Here is a 25,813-nt window from a genome sequence, read left to right as displayed (position 1 = left end):
TCCAAGAAATGGAGACGTCCGGATATCCGCATGATTCCTTCGTTGTCAAGAAAAGGTGCTAGCTTCACTACGGCAGAGTTCTTCTCTAACGCCTTTCCCAGACTCAGAGTTTGCTTCTCGAGTCCATACCTTTCCTCTTGAGCTCGTTTCGTCCAATAGTTCTCTGCCCAACTAATGCCTTCTGTTGAGAGTGCCCCAAAGACCCGTGGGTTACCTGGTCAGCTATTGTCAACGAACCGTTTGATCCACGGTGTCACTCCGAGAGCTCTACGGAAACTGCTGAATCGGTCGAGATCCAGTACAGCGGGAACTCCTTTATTGACAGAACTTTGCAACGTAGTGGCGTCATTGTGCAGATCCTCTTGATCAGTAAGGTCCTTTATTTCCGGAAGCACCGTTTCAGCAGGCCATTCGTCTTCGTCCCGTTCGAGCCACTTTGGTCCGTTGCACCATGTGTCACACTTCTCAAGCTTTTCCAGTGACTCCCCTCTGGTCAATAGGTCAGCTGGTTTTTCTTTCCCAGGACAAAATCGCCAAGCTGATACGTCGCTTTCTTCCTGGATCTCAGTAACTCTATTTCTTACAAATTGTTTCCAACGTAACGGAGAACCTCGTACCCAACAAAGGGTGATTGACGAATCTGTCCAATATACGCAGGTTACTTCGTTCAGTCGCGTCAAAGCTTCAGTTATTTTTTTTGATAGCCACACTCCCAACAGGGCGCCCATAAGCTCTAGTCGTGGTAAAGTTAGGGCCCTCAAAGGCGCCACCCGAGCCCTTGCAAACACAAACCCGACCTTCGCTGTTCTTCCGTTTGCAATGGCTCTTAAATACAAACAGGCTCTGTATGCATAAGGACTAGCGTCGCTGAAGATGTGAAGCTCATACTTGAAGTTGTAATTTCCGTCTGGAATGAGACACCTATTCAGTGCGATGTTGTCCAATTTGGCAGCTCCGACCACCAGGTACGCCACTGCCCTTCTACGTTCCCGGTCAAAGGCGTGTCCCAATCAAGCTTCTCCTCCCACAAACGTTGAAACAACATTTTGATCCAAATGCTGAACGGAGAGAGCATGCCCAGAGGGTCAAAGAGCTTCGCTGCTGCGCTCAGAATTCCGCGTTTACTGCTAATGAGCGCTACGCCATCCTCTAGCATGCGTTTGCCTGATATCTTGAGAGTATCACCGTACGTGTCCCACAGTACACCAAGAACTTTCCGATCCTCACTGCAACTCAGGGTTCTCCCTTGTCTCCTGTTGGTGTCTTGCTCACCAAACTGTTTTCGTACCTCTTCTGAGTTTGAAATCCATTTTCGTAAATTCATGCCAGCTTCCTGAAGGATTGATGAAGCGTTGCTGTATATCGTTATTGTTCCATCCACCGTTGATGAACCCGTCAATAGGTCGTCCACGTAGAAACTATTGTCCGTGTGCCATGCCGTCCGTTGGAAATGCCCTTTGACGTTTTCTAGGTGATGTCTCAGTGTGGCCATCAAAAGAAATGGGCTCGCTGTCGTTCCGAAGGGTACACGTTTCATTATCCACACTTCCACCGGATTCTGACAAATATCTTTCGTAGGACCATCTTGACACCACAGAAATCTCAAAGCGTCCCTGTCCCTTTCTTGGACCTCAACCTGAAGAAAGGCTTTCTCCATGTCTGCTGCTAGACCCATACGGTACATTTGGAAACGTATCAAGACCGGCAGAAGATCCGTATTCAGACTCGGACCCTTTTCCAGGCAATCGTTCAGTGAAGCTACGGTAGGTGCATGCGAGGATCCATCGAAAACAACACGAAGCTTTGTGGTTTCTGATTCCTGTTTGACCACAGCTTGATGCGGCATGTAATACACTTGCTGAGGTTGTTTCCCGTTCCCTGACTCCACGAGTACCTTCTCCGCATGTCCGTCACTTGCGTACTTCCTCATCGCAGCGTCGTACTCTGCCATCAAACCATTTTTCTTTAGCTTTTTTAGGAGTCCGTTGAGTTTACTCTCGGCTACTTCCAAATTATCATTAAGGACGAAATCGTTCTTCCAAGGTAGAGCGACGGCATATCTTCCGCCAACCTTCTGTATGGTTTCCTTAAATTGACAAAGAACTTTGTCGTCGCCTCCATCATTACTATTTCTGTCCGTAATACCCAGATGTTCAATTTCCCAGAACATCTGTAATGACGCCTCGTGCGTGGCATCAGTGCGAAGCACACAAACTAGAGTGCTGTCTTTGTTCTCGAGTGAAGATCTAACTGATACCGCTCCTTGAAAAGTCCAAGCCAGAGCAGTGTTGATGGCAACAAGATTATTCTGGGCATTGCTTTGCCGCACCTGACTCGTCATGATCTTCCACATTTGATCAGAGCCTAAAAGCACGCCAATTCCATCTTCTGTCCGTACCCCTGAGAAGCGACACTCATCGGCTAGTTTCTCTTCACTTAGAAGAAAAGTACGCACGTCCTCGTTATCCAATGGGCATGTCGCCATATCTTCACAAATGAATGGTACCTCGATTGCTTCAAAGGCATGTATTTTCCCTCCGTATTGACTGCGTAAGCACAGTTTGACCAAACGCCGACGCTGCTTCTCCTTTGTGGAAGTCCTGTTCCCGAAAGTATTTATCGTGACGTCTATTTCTCCGGCAGAAGGAAGGTTCAGTTTTCTGGCAATATCTTGGCGCACGAAGGTTCTTTGACTACCGCCGTCAATGACTCCCTTGAGATATAGACTGCGATCTTCAGCTACGGCCCATACCCTGAACGTTTGAAGTAAGACGACAGTACCTGTCTTCACGTCTTCGCCAGTGCCACTCGTGTGCATGCTAGTGCTGACGACTTCTTTCACTTTTGTCTGTTCACTTGGTTTCCACAAAGGATCGCACACCGTCCTTACGTGCCTTCCTCCGCATGCAGAGCAGGTTATTTTCTTCCTACATATTCTTGCATGATGTCCATGTTTCGTACAACGGAAGCATCGCTTTTGAGCTGCAAGAGTAGTTTTCTTCTCTGCAGCGGGATGTCTGCGTCGCACAGCTCCGTTATGTGTCGCGATGTGTTGCAAAATATGCAATCGTTGGTCATTTCCCGAGCAGTGGTGTGGAGAACTGACGCTGCCGGTCGTGTTTTGAATCCACCATTGTTGGAATTCTGTCGATCACCTTGCCTCTGATGTCCCCTCATCTCGTTGTCGTCTTAGGTACATCCATTGAACTTGAGGTGCTGAAAGCTTTCGATTTCAATTAGGAGAAACTTTTTAGAATTCGATCTACTCCGTAGTTCCAACAATCGCTCTTCAAGTGGTACTCACTCCGGCACTGGTCTCGTCTCCATTGCCTTCCAAACTTGCTGTGCCAAGCTGCTGGCCTCTCTTCTCAGTACGATAATATTCCATGCCCATTTCAGTAGGCAACGCTGAAAGGATAGTATCTGTCAGCATTGTTGCAAAGGAGTTGCTTTCCACACCCAGTACTTTGAGACCTCGCACGTTTGCTTGAACTTGATCATATAGTTGTTTTGCTATCTTGTTTTTCTAAGATATTTGAGAAGGTGGTGTTCCGACATCTGTCTTTTTACTTTCATTCGTTTCTGTCTGATTCACAACATGGTTTTACTACTGGCAGGTCCGTGGAAACTAATCTTGTGACTTATATTAACTATCTTAGCTTGCACATTGAAAACCATAAGCAGGTTGATTCTGTGTATTTTGATCTATATGGTATCTCACTTTCACTCTGTAAATGGTTTTCTTCCTATCTCTGCGGCCGGTACAACATTGTTCGGTACAAAGATGCATATTCTGATCCTTACTACATGACATCTGGTGTGCCCCAGGGATCTACCCTTGGGCCATTACTGTTTAACATGTTTGTTAACGATTTGCCAACCTGTGTACTTAACTGCACGTCCTGCAATATGCTGATGACATTAAGTTATTTCGAGTCATTGATAACATTCACGACTGTACAGCTCTGCAAGATGACATTTCACGGATACATCGTTGGTGTTCAAACAATTTGCTTAACCTGAACATTTCTAAGACAGCCGTCATCTCTTTCACTCGAAAGCAGCATCCATGTCATTATACTTACTCTCTCGACTCTGTTCATATTAGACGTGAATCGTCCATTAAAGACTTGGGTCTTCATCTTGACAGCTCTTTAACTTTTCACACGCATGTAACTCAGCTGTGCAACTCTGCGATGCGTAAACTCGGCATAATCTCGCGGATCACCAAAAACTTTCAGGATCCATCTTGTTTCCTTCGCCTATTCTTCTCCACCGTAGTCCCTCTTCTTGAATTTGCATCGGTGGCCTGGAACTGCCTCAGTATCACTCAGTCCGCTGACATAGAAAACGTTCAGCGACGCTTCATCTTTGTTTTTCATCTTCGTCATCTTGGCTGCAGCACTTACTATAACTACGATCATATACTGAACAAACTCTCGATCCCCACACTATCTCATCGCAGAACGATTCGTGACTGTCATTTCTTGTATGAGCTCATACATTCTGTCATCGCCTGCCCCGAACTACTATCATCAACTTTCGAGTGCCCTCACGTTCTCTGAGGTCTCATCTTCTTTTCTATCCTCACTCTTTTGCAAAGCTTCATCCAATCAATCGTTTACAACTAATGTTTAACTCCGCCTTACAACACCATGACATCGACATTTTCGCTCCTTCTCGTGATTTTCTTACTAGTATTAGTGCCATGGTTTCTATTTAACTTCGTTTGTTTCCCCGTTAACCTTGTTGGCTTTTTGTATATTTTACTGTCGTATTTTACTGTCGTTTTGTATATTTTACTTTCTTTGCTCACATGTATAACCTTATGTGGTGCACCAATTAGTAGACCCTAGTGGTTGTTTTTGGGTACCTTAACAAAAATAAAGTTATTATTATTATTATTATAGCTTCCTAAGCCTGTGAGTTTTAATTGGAGGCAATGTCCTCAGTTTGGTCAGGTACTGCCTTTCAATGCGACGCTTGTCTCCAAATCTTTCCATCAAGGTTTCAATGGTATCGTTGTAGCACACCTCCGAAGCTTGTAGACCTGATATGGCGGCTGCAGCTGCTCCATCCAACAGTGACCTTAAGTAGAAGAACTTCTCTGGTTGTGAAAGGTTACTGTTGTTATGTACGGTTCCTTTGAATTGTTCCCAAAAGGGAAGCCACTCCGATAGGTCGCCTCGGAAACGCATCAGTTGAAGTTTTGGCAGACGGGTCCCAGCGTGATTGCCATGAGGCGACGGCGTGTGAGCGGCAGACTGAGTCCCAAGTTGCCACATTCGTTGGAGCGGCCACCTGAGTGGCAGGCGTCGACAGTGAGGTGAGCTCTTGCAAGGCGACACGTCCCATGCAGCAACAAGAGATTGGACCAAGGTTCGCGGGAGGTTGGCTGGCCAACCTGGCCGTGGTCGGCAGGACGTCAGCCAACAAGGTCGGTTTTTGGTATGAATCTGTTCCTGGCCGTCCATTTGCCAACGATCGGCTGGCCAGCGTCCTGACAACGCCTTGCCAACCATGGCCAGCGGTGCCTTGGTAACCTTTCACCATCCTTCTGCCGACTCCTTGCCAACCTTCTGCCAATGCTTAACCAACCTCAGCCCAACCGTGTCTGGCCAACCTTATGCCAACTGTATTACAATACACCTTTGGTGGCTCTGAAATTACAGGTACTCATAGAAAGAATGCTTCAAGTAATTTTCTGTATAATTTATTTCAGCGGTTGCCCACTCATTTCTGCTGAAAAGTCAGCTGTAGTTTATGAAAAACAAATACAGATGTTCATGAATTTTCTTGAGAAAGTTTTCCTTGGCTTGAAGTAAGTGTAACATTGAGACAACTGTAAAACATGTACACTCAAAACGGTTAGAGTTCTAGATGCCGAGGTTTGCACATTTGAGTTCCCTTCATAGGCAAAACATGTACTGACAAAAAACGTATTTTGTAAAATAATATTGATGAACTTATACATAAAACAGTGTTGGCACTGAAAGCACTCAATGAAGCTTGACTAGAAATACGTTACACTTTTCTGATACAGTACCTTGTGGACAACTACCCCCAACCGGGCAGTAGTTCCCACTCTCAGGGCCGTAATCCGTCCGCTCGGCAGAACCAAGAAGCGAGGCAACCAACAGAGTTTAACAACACAACATACCGTTTATCCCACAGCAGCACGACCCGCAACCGCCGTAACAATCGTCAACCACCCGTATAACCTACCTTGTATAAGGAGGCTGGGTACTGCCATCCCGGAGGCGTAGGGCATTCTCCACTGGAAAAGGTGCATCTCGTCCCAAGTTCAGGAACGCCGGGGTGAAGCCTGTAGATCTGTTTACTGTTGTCCGTGTAGCGAACGCCAGTTCAGCCAGGCGAAGATCCCAATCACGGTGGTGCTGACTAGTAAAAGCAACCAACATCATTTTCAGGTTCCGATTAACACGTTCGGTAATGTTAGCCTGAGGGTGATATGGGGAAGTCTTCTTGTGCTGAATGCCTAAGACAGCTCAAGAATCTTAGAACAACTTACCTGTAAAGTAGGTAGCGTTATCTGTGATGAGCTGAGCAGGAAACCCGAACCGGCAAAAGGTGTCGAGTAGTGTTTCCCACACTCTCTGGGAAGTCAGCGTCCTGAGAGGAAACAGCTCAACCCATTTCGTGAAATGATCAGTAACCACAAACAAATACTGGTTACCTCTAGGACTACGTGGAAACGGTCCCATCACATCACAAGCAACTATCTGCCAGGGCCTATTACTCTGAATAGGCTGTAAGCGCCCAGGGCGTAAACCACCACGAGGTTTTGCTCTCTGGCATACGGGACAAGTGCGAACATACTTAGTTACATCCTGCCTCATTCCTGGCCATGTCGCAACACGACATAACTTTTCATAAGTTTTCCTGCCACTGCTGTGACTTGCCAAGGCCGAATCATGAAAGTAACGTATGAAAGACTTACGCAACTTCCGTGGCACCACGACTCTGAATGGGGGTGAGCCGTCATCGTCATCCGCCTGGGGTATGTATCTGAACAGGATGCCATCCTCGCCCAGCAGATAGGAGTCATGCCGTCCGTCAGTTGTTCCGGTGCCTGCTGAGTCCTGCTCAGCTAACCATTGAGACACCCGCTGACAAAGGCCGTCCGCTCTCTGAGCGTCTAGGAGCTGCTCTCTGCTCACGACCGTGCCCCAAGACGAAGATACGTCTCATGCCACTTGCGCTGCTGTCAGGAGCTGGGAAGGCGCCTCGGTGTCTTCCTCTCCCCCCTCCGGTAGAGGCGCACGGGAAAGCGCGTCTGCTACCACGTTCGTCGATCCCCGCCTGTACCCCACGTTGAAGGAGTAGCCTTGTAACGACAGGGCCCACCTGGCAAGACGTCCAGATGGGTTGCGGAGCCGCTGCAGCCAAGAAAGTGCCTGGTGGTCAGTCTGGACGGTGAAAGTGGTGCCGTCCAAGTACAGATCAAATTTCCTGAGAGCGAAGATGATCGCCAAGCATTCCTTTTCCGTGACGGAGTAATTCCGTTCTGCCGGATTCAGCGTGCGACTTGCAAAAGCCACTGGACAGAGAATAGCATCATGTTCCTGCAAGAGAACTGCACCAACACCATAATCGCAAGCATCTGTTTGCACTCCAAACGGTTTGTTCAGGTCAGGCAAATATAACCTGGCCGTATTAGCGATTGCGTGAGAAAGAGCTCGAAATGATCGTTCGTGCTCCTCTCCCCACTGCCATGGTGTATCGTTGCGCAACAACCGGTTAAGCGGCTGCGCTAACTCGGCGCAATTAGGAATGAATTGTCTGTAGAAACCAACCATACCCAAGAAACGCTGCAAGGCTTTTACGTTACCGGGAACCGGATACTCCATGATCGCCCTTAGCTTGTCATCGCTAGGACTGATGGTTCCTTCGTCCACCATGAAGCCGAGGAGGCTGATCCTAGGCGATGCCAGCTGCACCTTGCGGGGGTTGATGGTTAGCCCCGCCTGCTTCATCCTTGCAAGGACGATTGACAGGTGTTCCAAGTGTTCCTGAAAGTTTCTGGAAAACACTACGACATCATCCATGTACGCCATCGCGAAGTCATACTTCGCATCTCCCAATATGGTATCCATTAGCCGTTGGAAACTGGCGGGGGAGTTAGACAGACCGAAAGGCATCCGTACAAACTCAAACAATCCCCTATGACAGGTAAAGGCTGTTTTCGGGACATCCTCCGGGGCAACTTGGATTTGCAAAAACCCTCTACTACAATCAAGCGTTGAAAACACTGTAGCGTTGCCCAGGGAATACATAAAAATATCTCGATTGACGGAAAGGGGTAAGAGACCCTTACAATCACTGCGTTAAGTCGACGGTAGTCGACGCATAACCTAGTCGTACCATCACGTTTCGGAGCCAGGACGACAGGAAACGCCCAAGGGCTCTGGGACCTTTGAACTGCACCGGTTTGGAGCATTTCATCAAGAGCAGCGTCTAACAAAGCACGCTTATGCGCACTCAATGGTCTCGGATTACAACGCCAGGGCCTAGCGTTACCCGTGTCTATGCTATGCTGTAACACAGACGACTTACCGGGTTTTTCCGTGAAGACACCGTCAAACTGCCGCAGTACTTGTTGAAGCTGACGGCGCTCCTCCTCGGGACCATGGAATGACCCCAAGACAGTCGGGAGCGGGGGCGGTTCGACGGACATTGCGGTGCATGTCTAGTTTAGCGGCGCAACTCGATTTCAAACTTCTAATCTACATACCTGGATGGGATTTTGCATGGTGCATCGTAATCCAGAATAATCAAGCGGCGGTCGGTTCCACAAATTCCTCCAGAGATCAGTTTCCCCTGGAAAGTTTCGGCAGCGGCGACCATGTCATCTCCATGCGCCCATTGTTTACCTATGACAGCTTACGCACACCTCGCACTCTTCCCAGCATGCCTTTCGCCTGTTCGTTGCTAAGACGCACAGCAACTCCGCTATCGGACGACAGTCGGCCTCCTCCTCACGCAATTGCTCCGCGCCAAAATTGGCACTGTCTTCTGTCAGCACAGTCTCGAACAACTGCGGGGGGGGGACCCCCCCCCCCGACCCAAGGACCCAACTAGTGGGCGCTCAACCAAAGGGGCAGCAGCTCGTCTTCTCCGAGCACCGAAGATTCCTCAGTTCCTTGGTGTTGGTACCACCATCGTTTCGGAGCTCGTGCGGAGAAGTGCACACGGCCTTGCGGCTGGTCGGGAAACCCAGCAGGGGAACACTGACGGCGACCAGCAGTCTCCCGGCGTCTCCCAACAGTCGCCTGTTCTACGTTACTGACCGTGTGAACAAGATGCGTTTCTTGGTCGATACCGGTGCCGAGGTCAGTGTGCTGCCTGCTTCCCCATCTGGTAGGCGCCGCCCGGCCCTGTTTCTTCTCACCGCAGTCAACAGCACCACCATTCCAGTCTTCCGACAGCAGATCCTCCGCCTCAATCTAGGACTGCGCCGAAGCTTCTCTTGGCTGTTCTTAGTTGCCGGCGTCGGTCAAGCGATCCTGGGTGCAGATTTCTTGAAACACTTCGGTCTCACTGTCAACGTTCTACACAAGAGACTTCTCGACTTGACAACAAACCTTTCCGTCTTTGTCAAGAGCGCCCCGTCGTCTCCCGTCGTGGCCTCCACTTCTACCTTTCCTGCCATGACGTCGCCTTATGCCTCCATCCTGAGGGAGTTCCCTTCCCTCACTCAACCGCCGAATTGGTCAAGGCCTGTCGCTCATGATGTGGTCCATCCTATCTGCACCACTGCACCACCCGTATTCGCACGACCACGACGGCTAGCGCCCGAAAAACTCAAAATCGCACGCACCGAGTTTGAGCACATGCTCGCCATCGGTGTCGCACCGGCTCTTCGAGTGATTGGTCATCTCCATTGCACATGGTGCCAAAGAAAACCGGAGATTGGCGCCCATGTGGCGATTATCGGGCACTTAACATCGCCACAGTTCCCGACCGCTACCCTCTACCACGGTTGCAGGATTTTACGGTCAACCTGCACGGCGCCACACTGTTCAGCAAAATCGACTTAATGAAGGCCTATCATCAAATTCCCGTCGCATCCGAAGACGTCAAAAAGACAGCGATTACCACTCCATTCGGCCTTTTTGAATTCCAAAGGATGCCTTTCGGATTACGCAACGCGGCGCAGACGTTTCAGCGATTTATCGATTCCGTCACAAGAGGCCTTCCTTTCGTCTTTGCTTACATTGACGACATTCTTGTCGCAAGCTCGACCCCCGAGGAGCACGCAGACCATCTCCGCCAACTCTTCACTCGCCTGGACGCCCATGGCATTGTCATAAACATTCAGAAGTGCGAGTTTGGCGTTGGGTCAACTGAATTCCTCGGCCACCTGGTCGCTTGCACCGAAATCGCCCCTCTAGCCAACAAGGTTGCCGCCATTAACAGTTATCCCCAGCCCCAATCCATCCGGCAGCTGCGCAGGTTTCTCGGCCTGGTGAACTTCTATCGGCGATTCATTCCGGATTGTGCCACCATCCTCCGTCCTCTGGAATCGCTCCTCAGCCAGCGGCAGACCCGCGCCAACCCTCTTCCTTGAACGCAGAGGCGCAGGCTGCATTTTCCCAGATCAAGACCGCCCTTTCTGCTCAGACGCTCCTTTTCCATCCCAAACATGACGCTCTAACTACCCTTATGGTAGACGCGTCTGTCGAAGCGGTTGGAGCAGCTCTGCAACAGGAGCTCAACGCTGTCTGGCACCCAATCTCCTTCTTCAGCAAGGCTCTCAAGCCCACTGAGCAGAAATACAGCACATTCGGACGGGAGCTGTTAGCCGCCTATCTTGCAGTCCGGCACTTTCGACACTTCCTGGAAGGCCGCAACTTCACTATCCTGACGGATCACAAACCGCTCATCTACGCTTTCCGGTCGGCCAGTAGCCGTTATTCTCCCCGCGAGATTCGGCATCTATCTTTCCTAGCAGAGTTCTGCACAGATATACAGTACGTGCCCGGGTGCAAGAACGGCCCCGCAGATGCCCTCAGCCGCATCGCTCCCATGTCTGCTCCGTCAACATCCATTTCTCCCGAAGCTCTAGCTGTCGCGCAGAATCCAGACGAAGAACTTCCTCTGCTCCGCACCAACCATTCAACCTCTCTCCAGTTCGAAGATTTTCCTCTGCCAGGCACGGGTTTAAGCCTCTGCTGCGACACTTCCACCGGCCGTTCTAGACCGTTCATCCCATCAGAGCTCCGCCGCGCAGTTTTTGCCGCCCTTCACGACCTCTCTCATCCTGGCCCCAGAGCGTCTCAGAAGCCCATAGCGGAACGTTATGTCTGGCCTTCAATGAACGCAGACATCCGTTTATGGGTCCGAGCCTGCCTCGCATGCCAGCGATGCAAAATACAGCGGCATGCCATCACCCCGCTCTGCAAGTTTGCCCTGCCAGACGCCCGTTTCGACTCTCTCCATATGGACATCGTCGGCCCCCTGCCTCCATCCGACGGGTTCCGGTACGTGGTAACCATCGTTGATCGGTATACCCGATGGCCTGAAGCAACACCTATCAGGGACACCACAGCTGAGGTCACTGCCTCCACTTTCCTTTCCACCTGCATTTCCCGTTTTGGAGTGCCGTCTCGTATATCTACTGACAGGGGCCCGCAGTTCGAAAGCAGGCTATCCACGGCTTTCACGAACCTGCTTGGCACATCTCGCATCAGAACAACATCATATCATCCTGCTTCGAATGGCCTGGTCGAAAGGCTGCACCGTCATCTGAAAGCCGCCTTGATGGCCCATGACCACCGCTCTCACTGGACAGCTGTTTTGCCACTCGTGCTTCTGGGCATCCGTGCCGCCTACAAACCGGACCTCAGCTGCAGCTCCGCCCAGCTCGTCTACGGCTGCACCTTGCGCCTTCCCGCTGAGTTCCTCGCCCCACAAGAACGAGAACTCCAGCCTTCCGCGCTGCTCGATCGCTTGCGGCATGCCTTCGATAGCCTCCGCCCAGTTCCCACGCGTGCAAACTCTTCAGCTCAGCCCTACATTCCGCAGGAGTTATCCACCGCCGCCCACGTTTTCCTCCGTTCCGACGCCATCAAGAAATCTCTCCCCCCCCCCCTACTCCGGCCCTTATCCTGTACTTCAGAGATCGGACAAGACCTTCCGTATAGCCATCAACGGCAGACAGGATACGGTCAGCGTCGATAGGCTGAAACCAGCTTTTTTGGAGAATCCTAACCTTGTCGCCTCGTCGCTCCCCGGCCCATCGCCTGTCTACGCTGCTTCCACCAGCTCCACCAAGCGCGTCACCTGGGCCGACCGCTCTTCGTCGTTTCCAGCGGGGGTAGGGTGCCTGAATGCGCGCTCTCTCTCCTCCTCCTTGACAGGGTGGGGACAACGGCGGAGGTGCCGCCATGTTCACTCACAAACGCCGCTTGCAGCTATGTGTTCTGATAGAAAATTTCGCCTTTCTAAGATTTTTCCCACTTTTTTTCAACCATTTTCTGCCAAAAACACACTTCCAATGACGAAGTCCCGCCTCGCTCCTACACAAACAGCGGCAGTCAGTGAGCGAAAATGGCGTTCGGCGGTCACTAGGAAGTCTCCACCCTGTCAACGACGACGAAGGAGGAGAGCGCGCGCATTCAGGCACCCTAAGCGGGGGTGCCCTGTAGCGACGCACAGCAGAAGATGAAGCAGAAGACGAAGTTGATGCGCCACCAGCAGCACATCGCAAGGCGCGAGCTTTAAAATTCTTCGACGGTTTTGGCCGCCATGAGACTATCCAGTCTGGCTCTGACGGCCACACAATAAACAGCCTTCTCCGCTACCGTTTTGGGATTACTTCACTTAGGTTTCCCACACATCTCCAGCTAACGCGACTTGTAAAACGCGTTCAATGAGCACTTCGTCCGTGATTCCCATCCCAGTCTGATAGGCTGAGAGGTCGTCCAAGAAGTCAGCTACGGACCTTCCGTCGGTGTATCCTGAATAGGTAGGGACCGGCACGTTCAGGCGGACAGGCGAGGGGGCCGGCGGTGCTGTCGTCACGGCATCCAGTCGCTGAGACATCAAGGAGCACAGGTCCGTCATGCGTGACAGGAGCTGAGTCATTGTGTTAGTATCGGGCTGCGGTACCGCAGATTGTGCGGGTACGGCGCTGGCCTCCTTCTGCTCCTGTTGGCCCGCCATGTCGGCCATCAGGTTGTCCGTAAGGCCCGTCAAGCTGGAAAGGGCGTTGGCGGCCTTGCCCCGTGTGTCGTAGCCGTGCATAGGCGGCGTACGGTTCATCGTCCCTCCCGGTCCCGGCCGGTTCCCACGAACGGTCAACAGGCTGCAAAGACTAAAAAACAGCGGCAGCCCAAAGCGAAAAAACACACTATCCCTCCAAAAAGCAAAAGAACAGAAAAAGGAAAGCAACAAACAACAACAAAATAAAGAAATCACCGGCAAACGCTACAAAACAAACAGGTGTGCCTCGCCTCCCTAACTACTCAGCGAACGGAACGGCCCCACGTTGGGCGCCATTGTGGACAACTACCCCTAACCGGGCACTAGTTCCCACTCTCAGGGCCGTAATCCGTCCGTAACAATCGTCAACCACCCGAAGACCCCCCCCCCCCCCCCGCGCGGGAAAACGCTTGCTTAAATGCGAACGACCACGCCCCCCCTACAACAGTTCCGCAGCCACAACAGTAGATAACGCCAGCAAATAATGATAACAACCAACAACGATAACAAAGTTCCGCCCGGCGAAACGTGAAAACAGATAAAGTCCTACAACGTCAAAAGCTCGGCTAGTGATAAAGAAAAACAGTGTAAATCCAACAAGCACAGCTGTACGAATTGCACATGAAAACAGAAGTATAAACCATAGTGGACACTTTCTGAAATGTTGAGGCAGAGTATTTAAAACAGATTAGCCCTTACAATAAAACGCACAACTGCACAGTCATGAACCAAAGAGGACACTCCAGTAAAACAGTTAATAACCCTTGTGCCATTGTAATGACTAATACAATTTTAATTGCAAATGTGGTACTCATTTCAGAACATAAAAGCCAATCCAGACCGAAAATCAACCAGACCGGCAATCTTTAGTTAGCTAAAAAATTAGGGAGGGATTTTCATTCAGAAGTTGTATGAATGAGTACTGCAACCGAAGAGGGGCACATTAGTAACTGTTTTGCATGGATAGCCTGTGTACAGTATGCATGCTGTGTGGGGCAGTATCTGGGGCAGTATAAGACTCTGCTGAGGTAGTTCTGGCTTAACAACATGGCAAGCCTACTTGGCACAAATGAAAGGAATACCTGAAACTGTTAAAACTTGGGAAAAAAAAGTCAATTCTTGAATGGAGAGTCCTTCAAACGTCATCATCCTCAACTGAACCTCCGGTTGCATCAACCACAGTTCCATCCCCACCCTGTTTCTGCTGTCGTCTTCGTGTTCGGCCTCCGCCACGATCATTTGCCCGTGTTAGCCAGAGCTTGAATGTGCCCTTCACCTCTGTATCGGTGATGTCACTGAAGTGTCCCCTGGCTGATGCTGTGGATATATAAAAGAAAACTTAGTGTCCTAATTACTAGACCAATGCTATGAATAGTGTATCCATTTCTCAAGCGTTCTTTAAACAAAGTGAGAAAGAAAACAGTAAACCGCCTTTCATCATGTTCTGTTTGTAACACTTGCCATAGTAAACTATCGTGCCAGTGCAAGACATGTTTCAAGCAGAGAGACGTTGAAAACTATACTTACCTAGAATGAGACTTCAGAGGTTCTTAAGTTGCGAGAATGGATGTTTCTCTCCCCTTGAGCCCTTCCAACTACACGACACAGCAAGACTGTCCTTCAAAATGCCTTTAAGGATCTGACGAACATCTTTTTTGTCTGAGCCTCCTTTTGCGGCAAAGAACTGCACCTGTGCAAAATAAAAAAATATTTTAAACAAAAAGAAACAGGAACAAAACCAATTAGCAAACCAATGTCTAGAGCAATAGATGTAATACACTCACAGTCATTGACATGTTCTCCCTGCCCTCAAGGAATCTGTCAAATTCTTCCAACTGCAAAAAAGTTGTGGCTGGCAGCTGGGGACACCCATCAGGTAAATGCAGCGCTAGCAACGGATGGCTCTGCTGCTTCTGTTGCTGCTTGAGCATGAGCAGCATTTCTTTGTTGTGTTGAAAACACTTCACCTAGAAAGCTATTAAATAGAAGCAGCACCCATGAGCTGTAGATATAAAATTTATCGAGTAATACTCTAACCGAGGACACCGTTGACCACATGTACAAACAGAAATAGGTATCATCTTAATACACCGCAAGATGAAATGTGGCAGCTAAAAAGTCCATGATGAAATGAATATAGCGCAACAATAAAAAAAAACATGTAGCTGGTCAAGCACAACTGGAATGTACCTTGGTGCCAGGGGCTTGCACTAGATTCCCTTGCATGCCTCACTTACTCTGCCAACTCTCCACCATTATGAATTCGAACCTACACTCATGCGATTTAGCCATTTCTTTGGCATCCCTACTTTGACTGTCATGGCTGTTTTACAGACAGATTCAGTTGAGGACATTGCCCTGTGTACTCTTGCTCCGCTCAAGTGCGAGATATACTGCAAGATGCTATACAACAAACAATCCAAAGTAAGGAAAAAGTAATTCGCAGTTACCAGTGAGCCTGGCCTCCAGTGCCAATACAGTCTTATGCACTTCTTTTAAGACTTGATTGACTGAAGAACTGGGATGTGCCTATCAATTTACATCTGGCAAACAAAGGTGAACAATGGGTAGTTTACCAGTAGGTTGTGCTGGATACGCTTCGTGGCAAGATTCAGAGAGGGCGTCGGATGCTGCATAGGAAGGAACGTCGTCCAGCATGATGTCATCACCTAAAACAACTGGGCCATCATAGGTACTTCAAATGATAAAATATCACCCATCAATGTCTCCACAATGTAATCAAGATTAAATATATTTCTAAATAATGGTCAGAAACAAAGTAAGCCATAGTAACTGAACAGGATGCATGTCAAGTAAAAGCGTACCCATGCAGCGCGCACTTGACTGGTGTGGCTGTGGCTGTTGAAAATGGCCACTGGAGTGCGTGTCAGCAATCTGTGATGCGGCTGAAGGCACTGTTGATCTGTACATCTCCCTCGAGTCTAGCGTTCAAGTAATGAGACAATTATTCAAAAGTGTCAGCAAAACAGGTGGTGTGCACTGAACAGCCATTGACAGCACAGCTTCCACTGCAAAATTTTCATTACCTTGTGGCTTAGTAATGCTGTGGCGGGGCTTGCATGATCGAAGTGGCAACTGTGGCGGAAGGAGGAATCTTCTTTGCAGCACAGTCAAAGCCTGAAATTGCAAAGAAGCCATATTGCTATTATATAGAAAGTATATTGTAGAGAATTCACATTAAGAGGTTATTCAATGCTCTGACTGCTATCAGACCTCTCTTCTTTCCTTTAGGCACTTCGTGCTCTGTTACATCATTCTCACTCTCAGACAGTACGACTCGCTTCCGGTCTTTCCTTGTTTTTTTCTGACTTTCTCTGTCTTCAAAGTTTGATGTATCCTCGGCCGTGCACAAGACGTCAAATGCTTCATCAATATTGTCTGAAAAGATAGAAATTGAAGTAAATGAAATGAATCAGTTGGGCATCTCTTGCGCCTTCTGCATGCAGCTAAATGCAAACCATATACACGCTAGCCTGTTGTGTGCAGTATGCGAATGTGGTTGGGCTCCCACGTGTTACTTGGAGGCTGATGGGTTCTTAGAAGTTTCGCCAGCTGCAGCTTCGATACCCGCCCTGGCCATAGCACGACTAATCCGGCAACCGTTTCAGTTACCCACCGGGAGGAGACAACATACGTACTCCGGTCTCGGAATTCAACGACGTGGAAACTAGAATTATGTTTGTACAAAGTATATACAGTCAATACAAAATGCGTAAAACACCATTGACAAAGTAGGCTGCTGCAACTTCAAAGCAAATCAAACGAAGCTGCATAGTGCTTGTAAGATATGACATGGACAGAGGCAAGGCATTGGTAGAAACCTGTGATGAGTAACAAAGCAAGGAAGGCACAAGCCGCGCAAAGGAATGGACAGACACAACTATTTTACGTCTCTCAGTCACTCTTTATTCATTTTGGGTCTCTACTGATCCACGTGATGACTATTAAAATTACGGTACAATGACAGTACTTCAACAAGAATATGAATTGTACTGACTAAATGCCGTCCACTTCATGTGAATGCCATACAAGCATATTATTTAGGTTTGCCGAGAGCGCTCGTGAAAAAGTGGGAAAAAGGCAAGCTTCTGAGCACAAGGGAAACACATGCCTTTGCAAACAATGTCGGAAGAGGGGACTGAAGTAAGGGCAGTGTCCAGCTCTGACAAAAGGTAAACCGAGAGTGACAATGATGGACACGGTGAAACATAGAGTTCTTCTTGCCTCTTAAAGATGCTACCGACAAAGGTGACTGTGTTATTCACGAGAACGATATTCTGCACTGCAAGAATTCTGCCACTGTCCAACAGTAAGTATCTGTCCCTTGCCTTCGTAGACACCACGGAATCATGCAAATATGCCCTTTTGTACTGGCTGTTGCAGCCTTGGACTACAGGGCCGCTGCTGTGAACAGAAGAAGGCACAACACCACAGTTACGTCTATTTTTTGTGGCAACTCATGGACATTGATGCTATAAATTCAGAGATTCTTCTGTACAACTGTTGGAGGGGCCTGTTGCCTGAGCGGATGTGGCGTTTCAACCCCTGCATAAAACTTTCGAACGGAAAGCTAGTAGAGGTATATATACCATCTGGTAATAATGGGCCGCTCAGGTTACATGCGACACGCACACGCACGATAAGATATCTCAGAAAACAATCGAAATCATGTATCGATAGTGTGAACAATGCCTTCCCAGGTTTCAATAACATGCGCCGCCAGGATAAGGTAACGATTAACTCAGGTAAACAATGGGAACTCACGTGTCGACAGTGTTTGATAGGCACCTGGATGCACATTTAATGGCATTTAATAACACGCAATGACATGTAATAACATGCAAATCACATGTAATAACACGCAAATGACATTTAATAACAAGCAATAACATCCGATGACATTTAATGGCATTTTTCCGATCGGGTTGACGTCGCGATCAGTCCGTCACCTAGGTTGGTTGCCGCGTCAAAGCTCCAGGTAGCTTTGATTTCGGTTCCCACCAAGCGCCCTCTATTTTCAAGCTTTGGCCGTCTGTAGTTTCGGTTGCTCAACGTGTAGTTCTGGTTTCAGTTTCGAATTCCTAGGTGTTGAATTGTTGCCAGATGCCCTCTGGTTTAAAGCTTTTGACCGTCTGTAATTTCGGTTTCAAACCACAGCAACGCTAGTTTCGCTATGACAGCGTCAACGCATTTTCTGGTGATATAAAGCGTACACGTAGAAATTTCATCAGAAAAAAAAAGATGGTTGACCAGTTCTATGTGAACCTGCTCTCAAAATAGTCTGTGTCTCAAACGCGTGGATGTGTTTCCCGACAACACAATGAGCAAGTTCCGAGTAAAGCTAGCCTATACACAGAAGTTGGAGGGTAGGTGGGAGGCCGCTTTAACAGAAATCAACATCCCTTTTGCGATTAAAAATGCCACTGACACAGTCAATAGTATATCGGAAGCGACATTCCTTGGTTCTACGATTGAAGCAACAGAGAAGGTCAAGTTCAACGCTAGTGAGAACGTTCTCTTGCCTTTGAGACAATTTTTAGCAAAGCATTTGCGGTATAAGGCAAGAATAAGGCAAGAAGAAGAAAGGCGTGGTAGCGGTCATTATGAGATACAACTTCCTCTGAACTATGGGTTGGAAATTAGCGCAACTCTTGCCGCAACGGACTTCGATCGTTATTGTGAAGGGGCTCGTTATTTTATTCCCCCCATTCCATCCAGCAATGGGGTAGAGTATCGCCTGTGGTGATGAAACTCCCCACTCTCCAAGGTCGAAAATAAAGTTGTTGTTGTTGTTCTTGCCGCTAAGCTTGGCATGGCTGAAAAGATAATCGGCTGTGGAGAGTTGGACAGAGGGTCACCCGTGAAGCTACTCAAATACCAGGTGGATACGGAAGAAACGATTAACATAGTTACATATCGTTCACTAACGGTAAAGTATGAAGTTCAAGAAGGCTACTACGAATCGGGGTACTACAAACCAGCTGGAACTCTTCTCTCTTCCACCTACAAACTTTGCTTTGGAGAAGTCTGAATACGTCAAGTTTTTCCCAGTATCTGCTCCGACATCAAGCGGAGTGATCGAGTACAATGTTCCGGGACTCGGTGGGGGCTTCTTTGATCTTCAATCCAGCTTTTTGCGTATTCAGTGCAAGATCATTCGAAAGAATGGAGATCCAGCGGTAACTACAACAAGCACTTCAACAACACCTGATGCAGTCAAACCTGTCCAAGCGTTTGCCCAAGTGAAAAAACGTGCTTGACCCAAGGTCGGCTGAGAGGAGTTGGCCAACTAAGCCAACCTTGGCCCAAGCTAAGACAACATGGTTGGGCCGAGCTTGGGGATTGACAATGGCCTGAGACTGGCCATCCATTAGCCACCAACATAGGGCCAACCTGGCCAACGCTGACCCATATATGGCCCTATCACGGCCCAGTGAGAAATTTTGCATGACAACGCTACTTCCCAGCGGGAAAAGCAATATTGGTGAAACACTGGGCTGACGTCTGCTTTCAACCTAAAAGTTGTCGGGCCCAGCTTGCAAAAAAAGCTTGGGCCAAGGTAGGGGATTGACAATGGCCTCATTCGGGCCGACTTAGCTGGCACAACCTCGGGCCAATGTACAGCACCGACCTGACAGATGTAGGGCCGATGTCTGGCCAATAAAGAACCAAGCTTGGGTACTAATTAGGTAAACGTGGGCCCTAGAATGGCCCATGGAACAACACCTGTGCATGGGCCACCCGCGGCGCGTTGCAAAAAAAAAAATGCATGACCCAACTCACTCAATTCTCTCGCGGGGTAGCGTAACGGCGTAGGGTGAGAATCGTAAAAGCTCGCAATGTGCCCGAGATCACTAGAACCAAACAGGTCAGTATAAAGAAATGAAATTGCATTTCTTTCCTGAGGAAGAACAGCAGATACTATACATACCCCAAGAACACTCGCGATCCTCATGACGTCCTCAAAGTGTCATCGCGTCCACGTCCGTGATGGGGTGTCCGGAGGAGATCCGGAGAGTGTAATCATGGGATCTTCCAGTGATAGTCATTTGCGTACATCTTACGGCCGCCAGCAGGAGGACATATATAGGAGAAGTAAATTAGTTTAATAATGCGATGTGCATTTCTATGCCTGCGCCCATTAATTAATGTTTCGGTTTGTTTGTCATAAACCAAATTGAACCAAATCAGCAGTGATCATGTATAAACTACAAAATATTACAAAGAAAGAATTGTAGAATAGAAAGAGAAAGTACAAAAATACAGGGATACAAATACAAATTGAATGATTTCAACGGATACTCCATGCACTGGGTTCAATGTGCAATAAAATATAGCTTGCTAGACCTTTCATTGTGACCTCGTTGCCATGAACATCCATGCAAGGTCCCTGACGGGATGCTGCACGGAGCATTTCCGTGGAAGATACAGAGAAGTGATGGCGTATTACAGCGCGTGCTTGACTTTCGGTGAATGTTTTAAATCCACTAAGTAGGAAACACGGACGCTACCTTGGTTGCATCCTCATACTCCAAGGAATTCGTCACTGGTCTGTTACTTATACATGAAATTGAATTACACTTAGGTTCCTCACCTTTGGTTTTGACTGCGATGCTAGGAGGACTCTTGCATATGCGGAAGTTCGCAAGATACGCAATATATAGTATATGATTTATCTGCGAAAGGAAATGCCACTGTTGGATATTCGTTTCAAAGTCGGCTGTCTTAGTCTTACACTTAGTGGCACATGACCTTTTATATTTTTTGCTTTTTATACCACGCCATCCATTGTTCGTCATCAAAAAACAATCAAAAATGAGAGACGGAAAATGACAAGCTGGTGGCCGAGGTTGAAAACCGCAAAAGAGAGAGTCCGTTTCCACTGTAAACGTCTGCGCACTTCTAAAAGTGAGAAATGAAAGCAGATTTACTGGAGAATTTTACATGATCCTATAGTGCTCCTGAGAGTATCCCAGTCTTGTCCCCAGATGTTAGTAGTAATGTATCAGCTCAAGTATCCGGAAACTCACATCTTCGTCTGGACGCCATTAATCAGCAATTAGAGCTAATTGGGACCCCCCACATTAATCAGGACCCACCAGGGAGTCATTACACTAATTGGGGATTTGGGGATCATCTAAGACACGTCCAGACCACTGTGTGAGTTTCCGGCTACTTGAGCTGATAAAAAATAAAAAAATAGGTAGAAAATAAAATGAATAGATAGAGATAGAGTGGAGAGAAGAAGTTTAATTGAAGATCAACGAGGCCATCTTGAAGAAAGCGGTCCGTAACGGCCGCTGACCGTCGCTGGGCGACGGAGCACAGAGGCAGGTTGCAAAGCATCGCAGCTATGACCACCAGTTCCGGACATCCTGTGACGTCAGCTGTGACGTCATCACGGCATGTCTGGGCAAGTTAGGACAGCTCTGGACATGCAAGGAGAAAAACACTCGTAATACAGAGGCTGGTAAAGCAAGAGTATGCAAACCATCAATAGCTAACAAGAAAAAAGAATTAGTTACACAACAAATGAGCCCACCAGAACAGGAGCGCAGAACCATGCGACTGCTCCATCCGAGAGGCAGGCAGAAACTGACTCGTAATGCTTTTTTGTCCTGTATAAAGCCCCGCAGCTGCACCCCCTAGCGGTTACTTTCTCAACTAATCTCACAACAAAATTATTAAGAATCACGCCAGCGCTACTCCCGGTCCCAAGGCAGAAGATGATAGAAAATGGCGGGAATGCCCGGACAACAGCAACCAGCCCGACGTGCCGGCACGAAAATCGCAAACAAAGCGGGAACAAAGTTGGCGAAAGCATTAGTTACACAACAAATCACCTCACCACAGCAGGAGCGCAGACCGATGCGACTGCTCTCGTCGACAGCCAGGGATCAAGTGACGACGGAGCGAACGACCGCACGTCTTCTCCCAACGAGAGCCAGAGGTGGACTGACGTAAGCGCCACTCTACGGGTGCTACGCATGCGCGCGCTCGTAGCGCCCTCTGCGCGCTCCTACCGCCACCTGCGAGAGGCTAAGAGAGAAGAGCATTCCTGCGCCCCCTGCTGGCCGTTCTCATTGGTCGTGAGGCTAAGTGAGAAGAGCATTCCTGCGCCCCCTGCTGGCAGTTCTCATTGGTCCAGACATCATCCTATTGTCTCAGGGCTACACTGTTCTTTTCCACTAATGCTCCTTTGGTCAATCTGCAGTGAAGCCACGGTATGACGTCATCATGCACCTGCGTGGCTCAAGGACGCGTGCGCTCTAGACAGGGGACCTATTATTTATTGAATCACTATCCCAAGATTATTTCCTTTATTCTTCTATAACGATTGCATAGGAAACTATTGCAGAAGAGCACCATGCATGAAAACTGATCGTAGGAATTCCAAAGTCTTACTAAATGAGACTTGCAAAAGAACAAAATATCCTAACATGTAACTCCATCAACGGCTAATAAGAGGACTAGGCACTCAACAAATCAACGCGCGCAGAACTCAGGGCAGCACTATCGTCAAGACGACAATGTTCCTTGTCAAAAAAGAAAAAAATACAAAGCGTTAACACAGGAAAGCATGCATATCGGAGCATGTCAGGACACGTCAGGACAAATTCGCACGACTGTTGGGCAACAGAGGAAAACAAACACTTGAACAGAGTGAAAAAGACACTCACCATCATTTTTCCCGCTCACAGCATTCCCTCATTGTAAATCCGCTCGTCACAACATCCACCTGCATCGTCGAACACCATTCACCAGTGACGAACCACAGATCCGCACCCCATCAGAGGCAGACAGAACCCCACCTAAGCTACGCTCTTCAACTGACGATCAACACAATTGCCAGGATCATAATTACCGTGTCTACACCCGCCAGTGTCCAAGAGAGAAGTGAATCCTTGTGCCCCCCGCAGGCCGTTCTCATTGGTCGTGACGTCATCCTATTGTCTCAGGGCTACACAGTTTTTTTCCACTAATGCTCCTCTAGACAAGGTCAACCTGAAACAATAGTCTCTCGGTATGCGGTCATCATGCAGGTGCGTGGCTCAAGGACGCGTACGCTCTAGACAGGGCACCTGTTATTTATTGAATCACTATCCCTAGATTATTTCCTTTATTCTACTATAATGATTGCATAGGGAACTATTGCAGAAAAACACCATAGACAAGAGGAGATTGTAGCATTTCATTCCCAAAGTCTTACTGTACAGGAAAAAAAAAATGGTTCAGCAAGACATAAAGTCACACACCTGTCCCCCTCGCGGTTACTCTCTGAACTAAATGAATCGCAAAATTATTAAGAATTGCTCTACTCCCATTCAAGGCAGCACTATCGTCAAGAATATGCCTTGTACAAAAGGAAAAAAACTACATGCAGAAGGAAAGCATGTCAGAACAAGCCAAGGCATGGTCAGCACATGTTTGTCAGACAAGGGGGGAAAAAGCGAAAAGAAACAAAGAAGGAAACCAGCATCAAACTATTTCTTCTTATTCAAAAACAGTGCTCATCATAAATCTGCCCAGGACAATACACACTATTTTTCTATTGCCACACTTTTTTTCCAGTAACGGTCAATGCATTGCTACAGACTGCGTGACGTCATCACATCCTGTCTGAAGAAGAAGACACCGGCAAAGACTCCTATTATTTATTGAATCGCAAGATTATTTCCTTTGTCCTACTCCTAATGACATTGATTCTCTCATTAAAATTCAACAGAAAAGCACCCCGCATATTAACGATTTTCACCCCAAAGGCTCATCATGGTCATTAGAATTACAGTAAACTGCCACTGCTCTTTTAAAATAATAAGTGAGACCACTCAACATCACCTCCAGGCTTATGTAATACATGACCCTTTCTATGCTCATACATTCGTTGTCTGAGGCTACACCTGCGAGCAAAAAAGGCGCGGAAGCCGGGTGGGCAAAGTTCCATTCGCGCATTGCGAGCAAAAAGGCGCGAAAGCACAAGACAGAACGCCTTTACGGGAACACGATAGCATTCCTATACTATATTAATGATTATTGCATTGCAGTTTAGAAAAACTACAACTAAACTAGAATTTTAGGAGCCCAACTTTCTATGGAAACTATAATTGCCCTATTACTTGGATCGCTACTAATGAAGCGCTCCAATTTTTTCTCTCTTCCCATTTCAGCCTTGTCATGCAGGGAAGCAGACTCATATCCAAAATAATTAATTTACACTGAGGGTGCCGTGCTTCAGGAATTCCTATCCTGCGCTCAGAAGCAAGCATTTCTTCACGGATACCTTTAACAGCTGACTTCCTCAGCATATCGAACACCCAACAAAATCAAACAAACAATCAGAGAAACCCTCTTCTCAGCTGCACCATGCGACTTTCTTCTGCGTAAAATCGGTGATTTGAAGAAGAGGGCAGCGAAAAATTGCACGCGCTTGTGCTCGACCTGAAGCATATGCCAATAAACCATGAAAAAGGCACTCATGTCTGGTATCTGATAGTGCCACATACAAAGACGCATTGCCCTTGCGTAAAGAAAGCACAGGACACGGATACACAAATTTCCTTAGGTGAGCAGGGAAAAGGCTTAAGACCACAGGTCACGACACATCGCCACGCGGCTAGCACAACATGACACCAACAAGATACTAGCAGCGGGAAGAACTGCAACACTGCTAAACAAGTCCAGACATGCCACGATGGCGTCACAAATCAGGAAGAAAAAAAAAAAAAGCACACGCACGCACGCACAGAGGACAACGCATTAAACACACGGAGCGCTCAGGAATAATCGTAGCGTCACCGCACATCGCTACGAAGCTAAACGTCTAACACAAGACGACACCAACAAGATATTAGCGAAGGGTAAAAATTGCAACACTACCGAACAAGTCTAGACATGCGACATCGCATACAAAACACTGCTCATCGGGGAAAAGGCCTAAGCCTGCGGCGGATCATCATAGAGCCGTACACAACTTCATTTTTTCTATTTTGCGTAAACTAAACGCGGTCTGCTTGGAAAACGACGTACAAATTTTCTTAAGGAGCAGAGAAAAATTTCTACTCCGTGCTCAGATACCAGCATTTCTGCTCAAAAACCTGCAAAATTAAACACAGCTTACTTCGTCAAGATATCGAACAAAATCAAACAAACAACCCCACTTCCACTGGTAGAACACTATTCATCTTTTACGCAGGAGGCTTTCTTCTACATAAAAAGTAGAGAAAATAAGAAACGAGCAGCGAAATATTACACGCACATTTGCTTGACTTAAAAAACCTGAAGCATATGCCAATAAACCAAGAAAAAGACACTCATGTCTGGTATCTGATAGTACCACATACACAGACGCATTGCCCTTGCGTAAAGAAAGCACAGGACAGGGATACACAAATTTCCTTAGGTGAGCAGGGAAAAGGTTGAAGACCTCAGGTCACCACACATCGCCACGCGGCTAGCACAACATGACAGCAACAAGATACTAGCAGCGGGAAGAACTGCAACACTGCTAAACAAGTCCAGACATGCCACGATGACGTCACAAATCAGGAGAAAAAAAAAGCACACG

General features: G+C 47.9%; 1 protein-coding gene across 1 annotated transcript; it reads right to left on the bottom strand.

The window, feature by feature from the left end:
* Positions 1-925: 925 nt before the first annotated feature.
* LOC135376059 (uncharacterized) lies at positions 926-2,818 on the bottom strand. Its single transcript, XM_064608655.1, has one exon. The coding sequence runs from the start codon at positions 2,816-2,818 to the stop codon at positions 926-928; it is 1,893 nt and encodes a 630-aa protein (XP_064464725.1).
* Between the last annotated feature and the right edge of the window lie 22,995 nt (positions 2,819-25,813).

The sequence above is a fragment of the Ornithodoros turicata genome, unplaced genomic scaffold (genome assembly GCF_037126465.1).
Source record: "Ornithodoros turicata isolate Travis unplaced genomic scaffold, ASM3712646v1 ctg00001006.1, whole genome shotgun sequence".
Classification (NCBI taxonomy): domain Eukaryota; kingdom Metazoa; phylum Arthropoda; class Arachnida; order Ixodida; family Argasidae; genus Ornithodoros; species Ornithodoros turicata.
This window is presented reverse-complemented; position numbering and strand designations above follow the sequence as displayed.

Bases quoted from the DNA above. Each gene is read 5' to 3' on its own strand.
- LOC135376059 (XM_064608655.1), bottom strand. From the start codon at position 2,818: ATGCACACGAGTGGCACTGGCGAAGACGTGAAGACAGGTACTGTCGTC.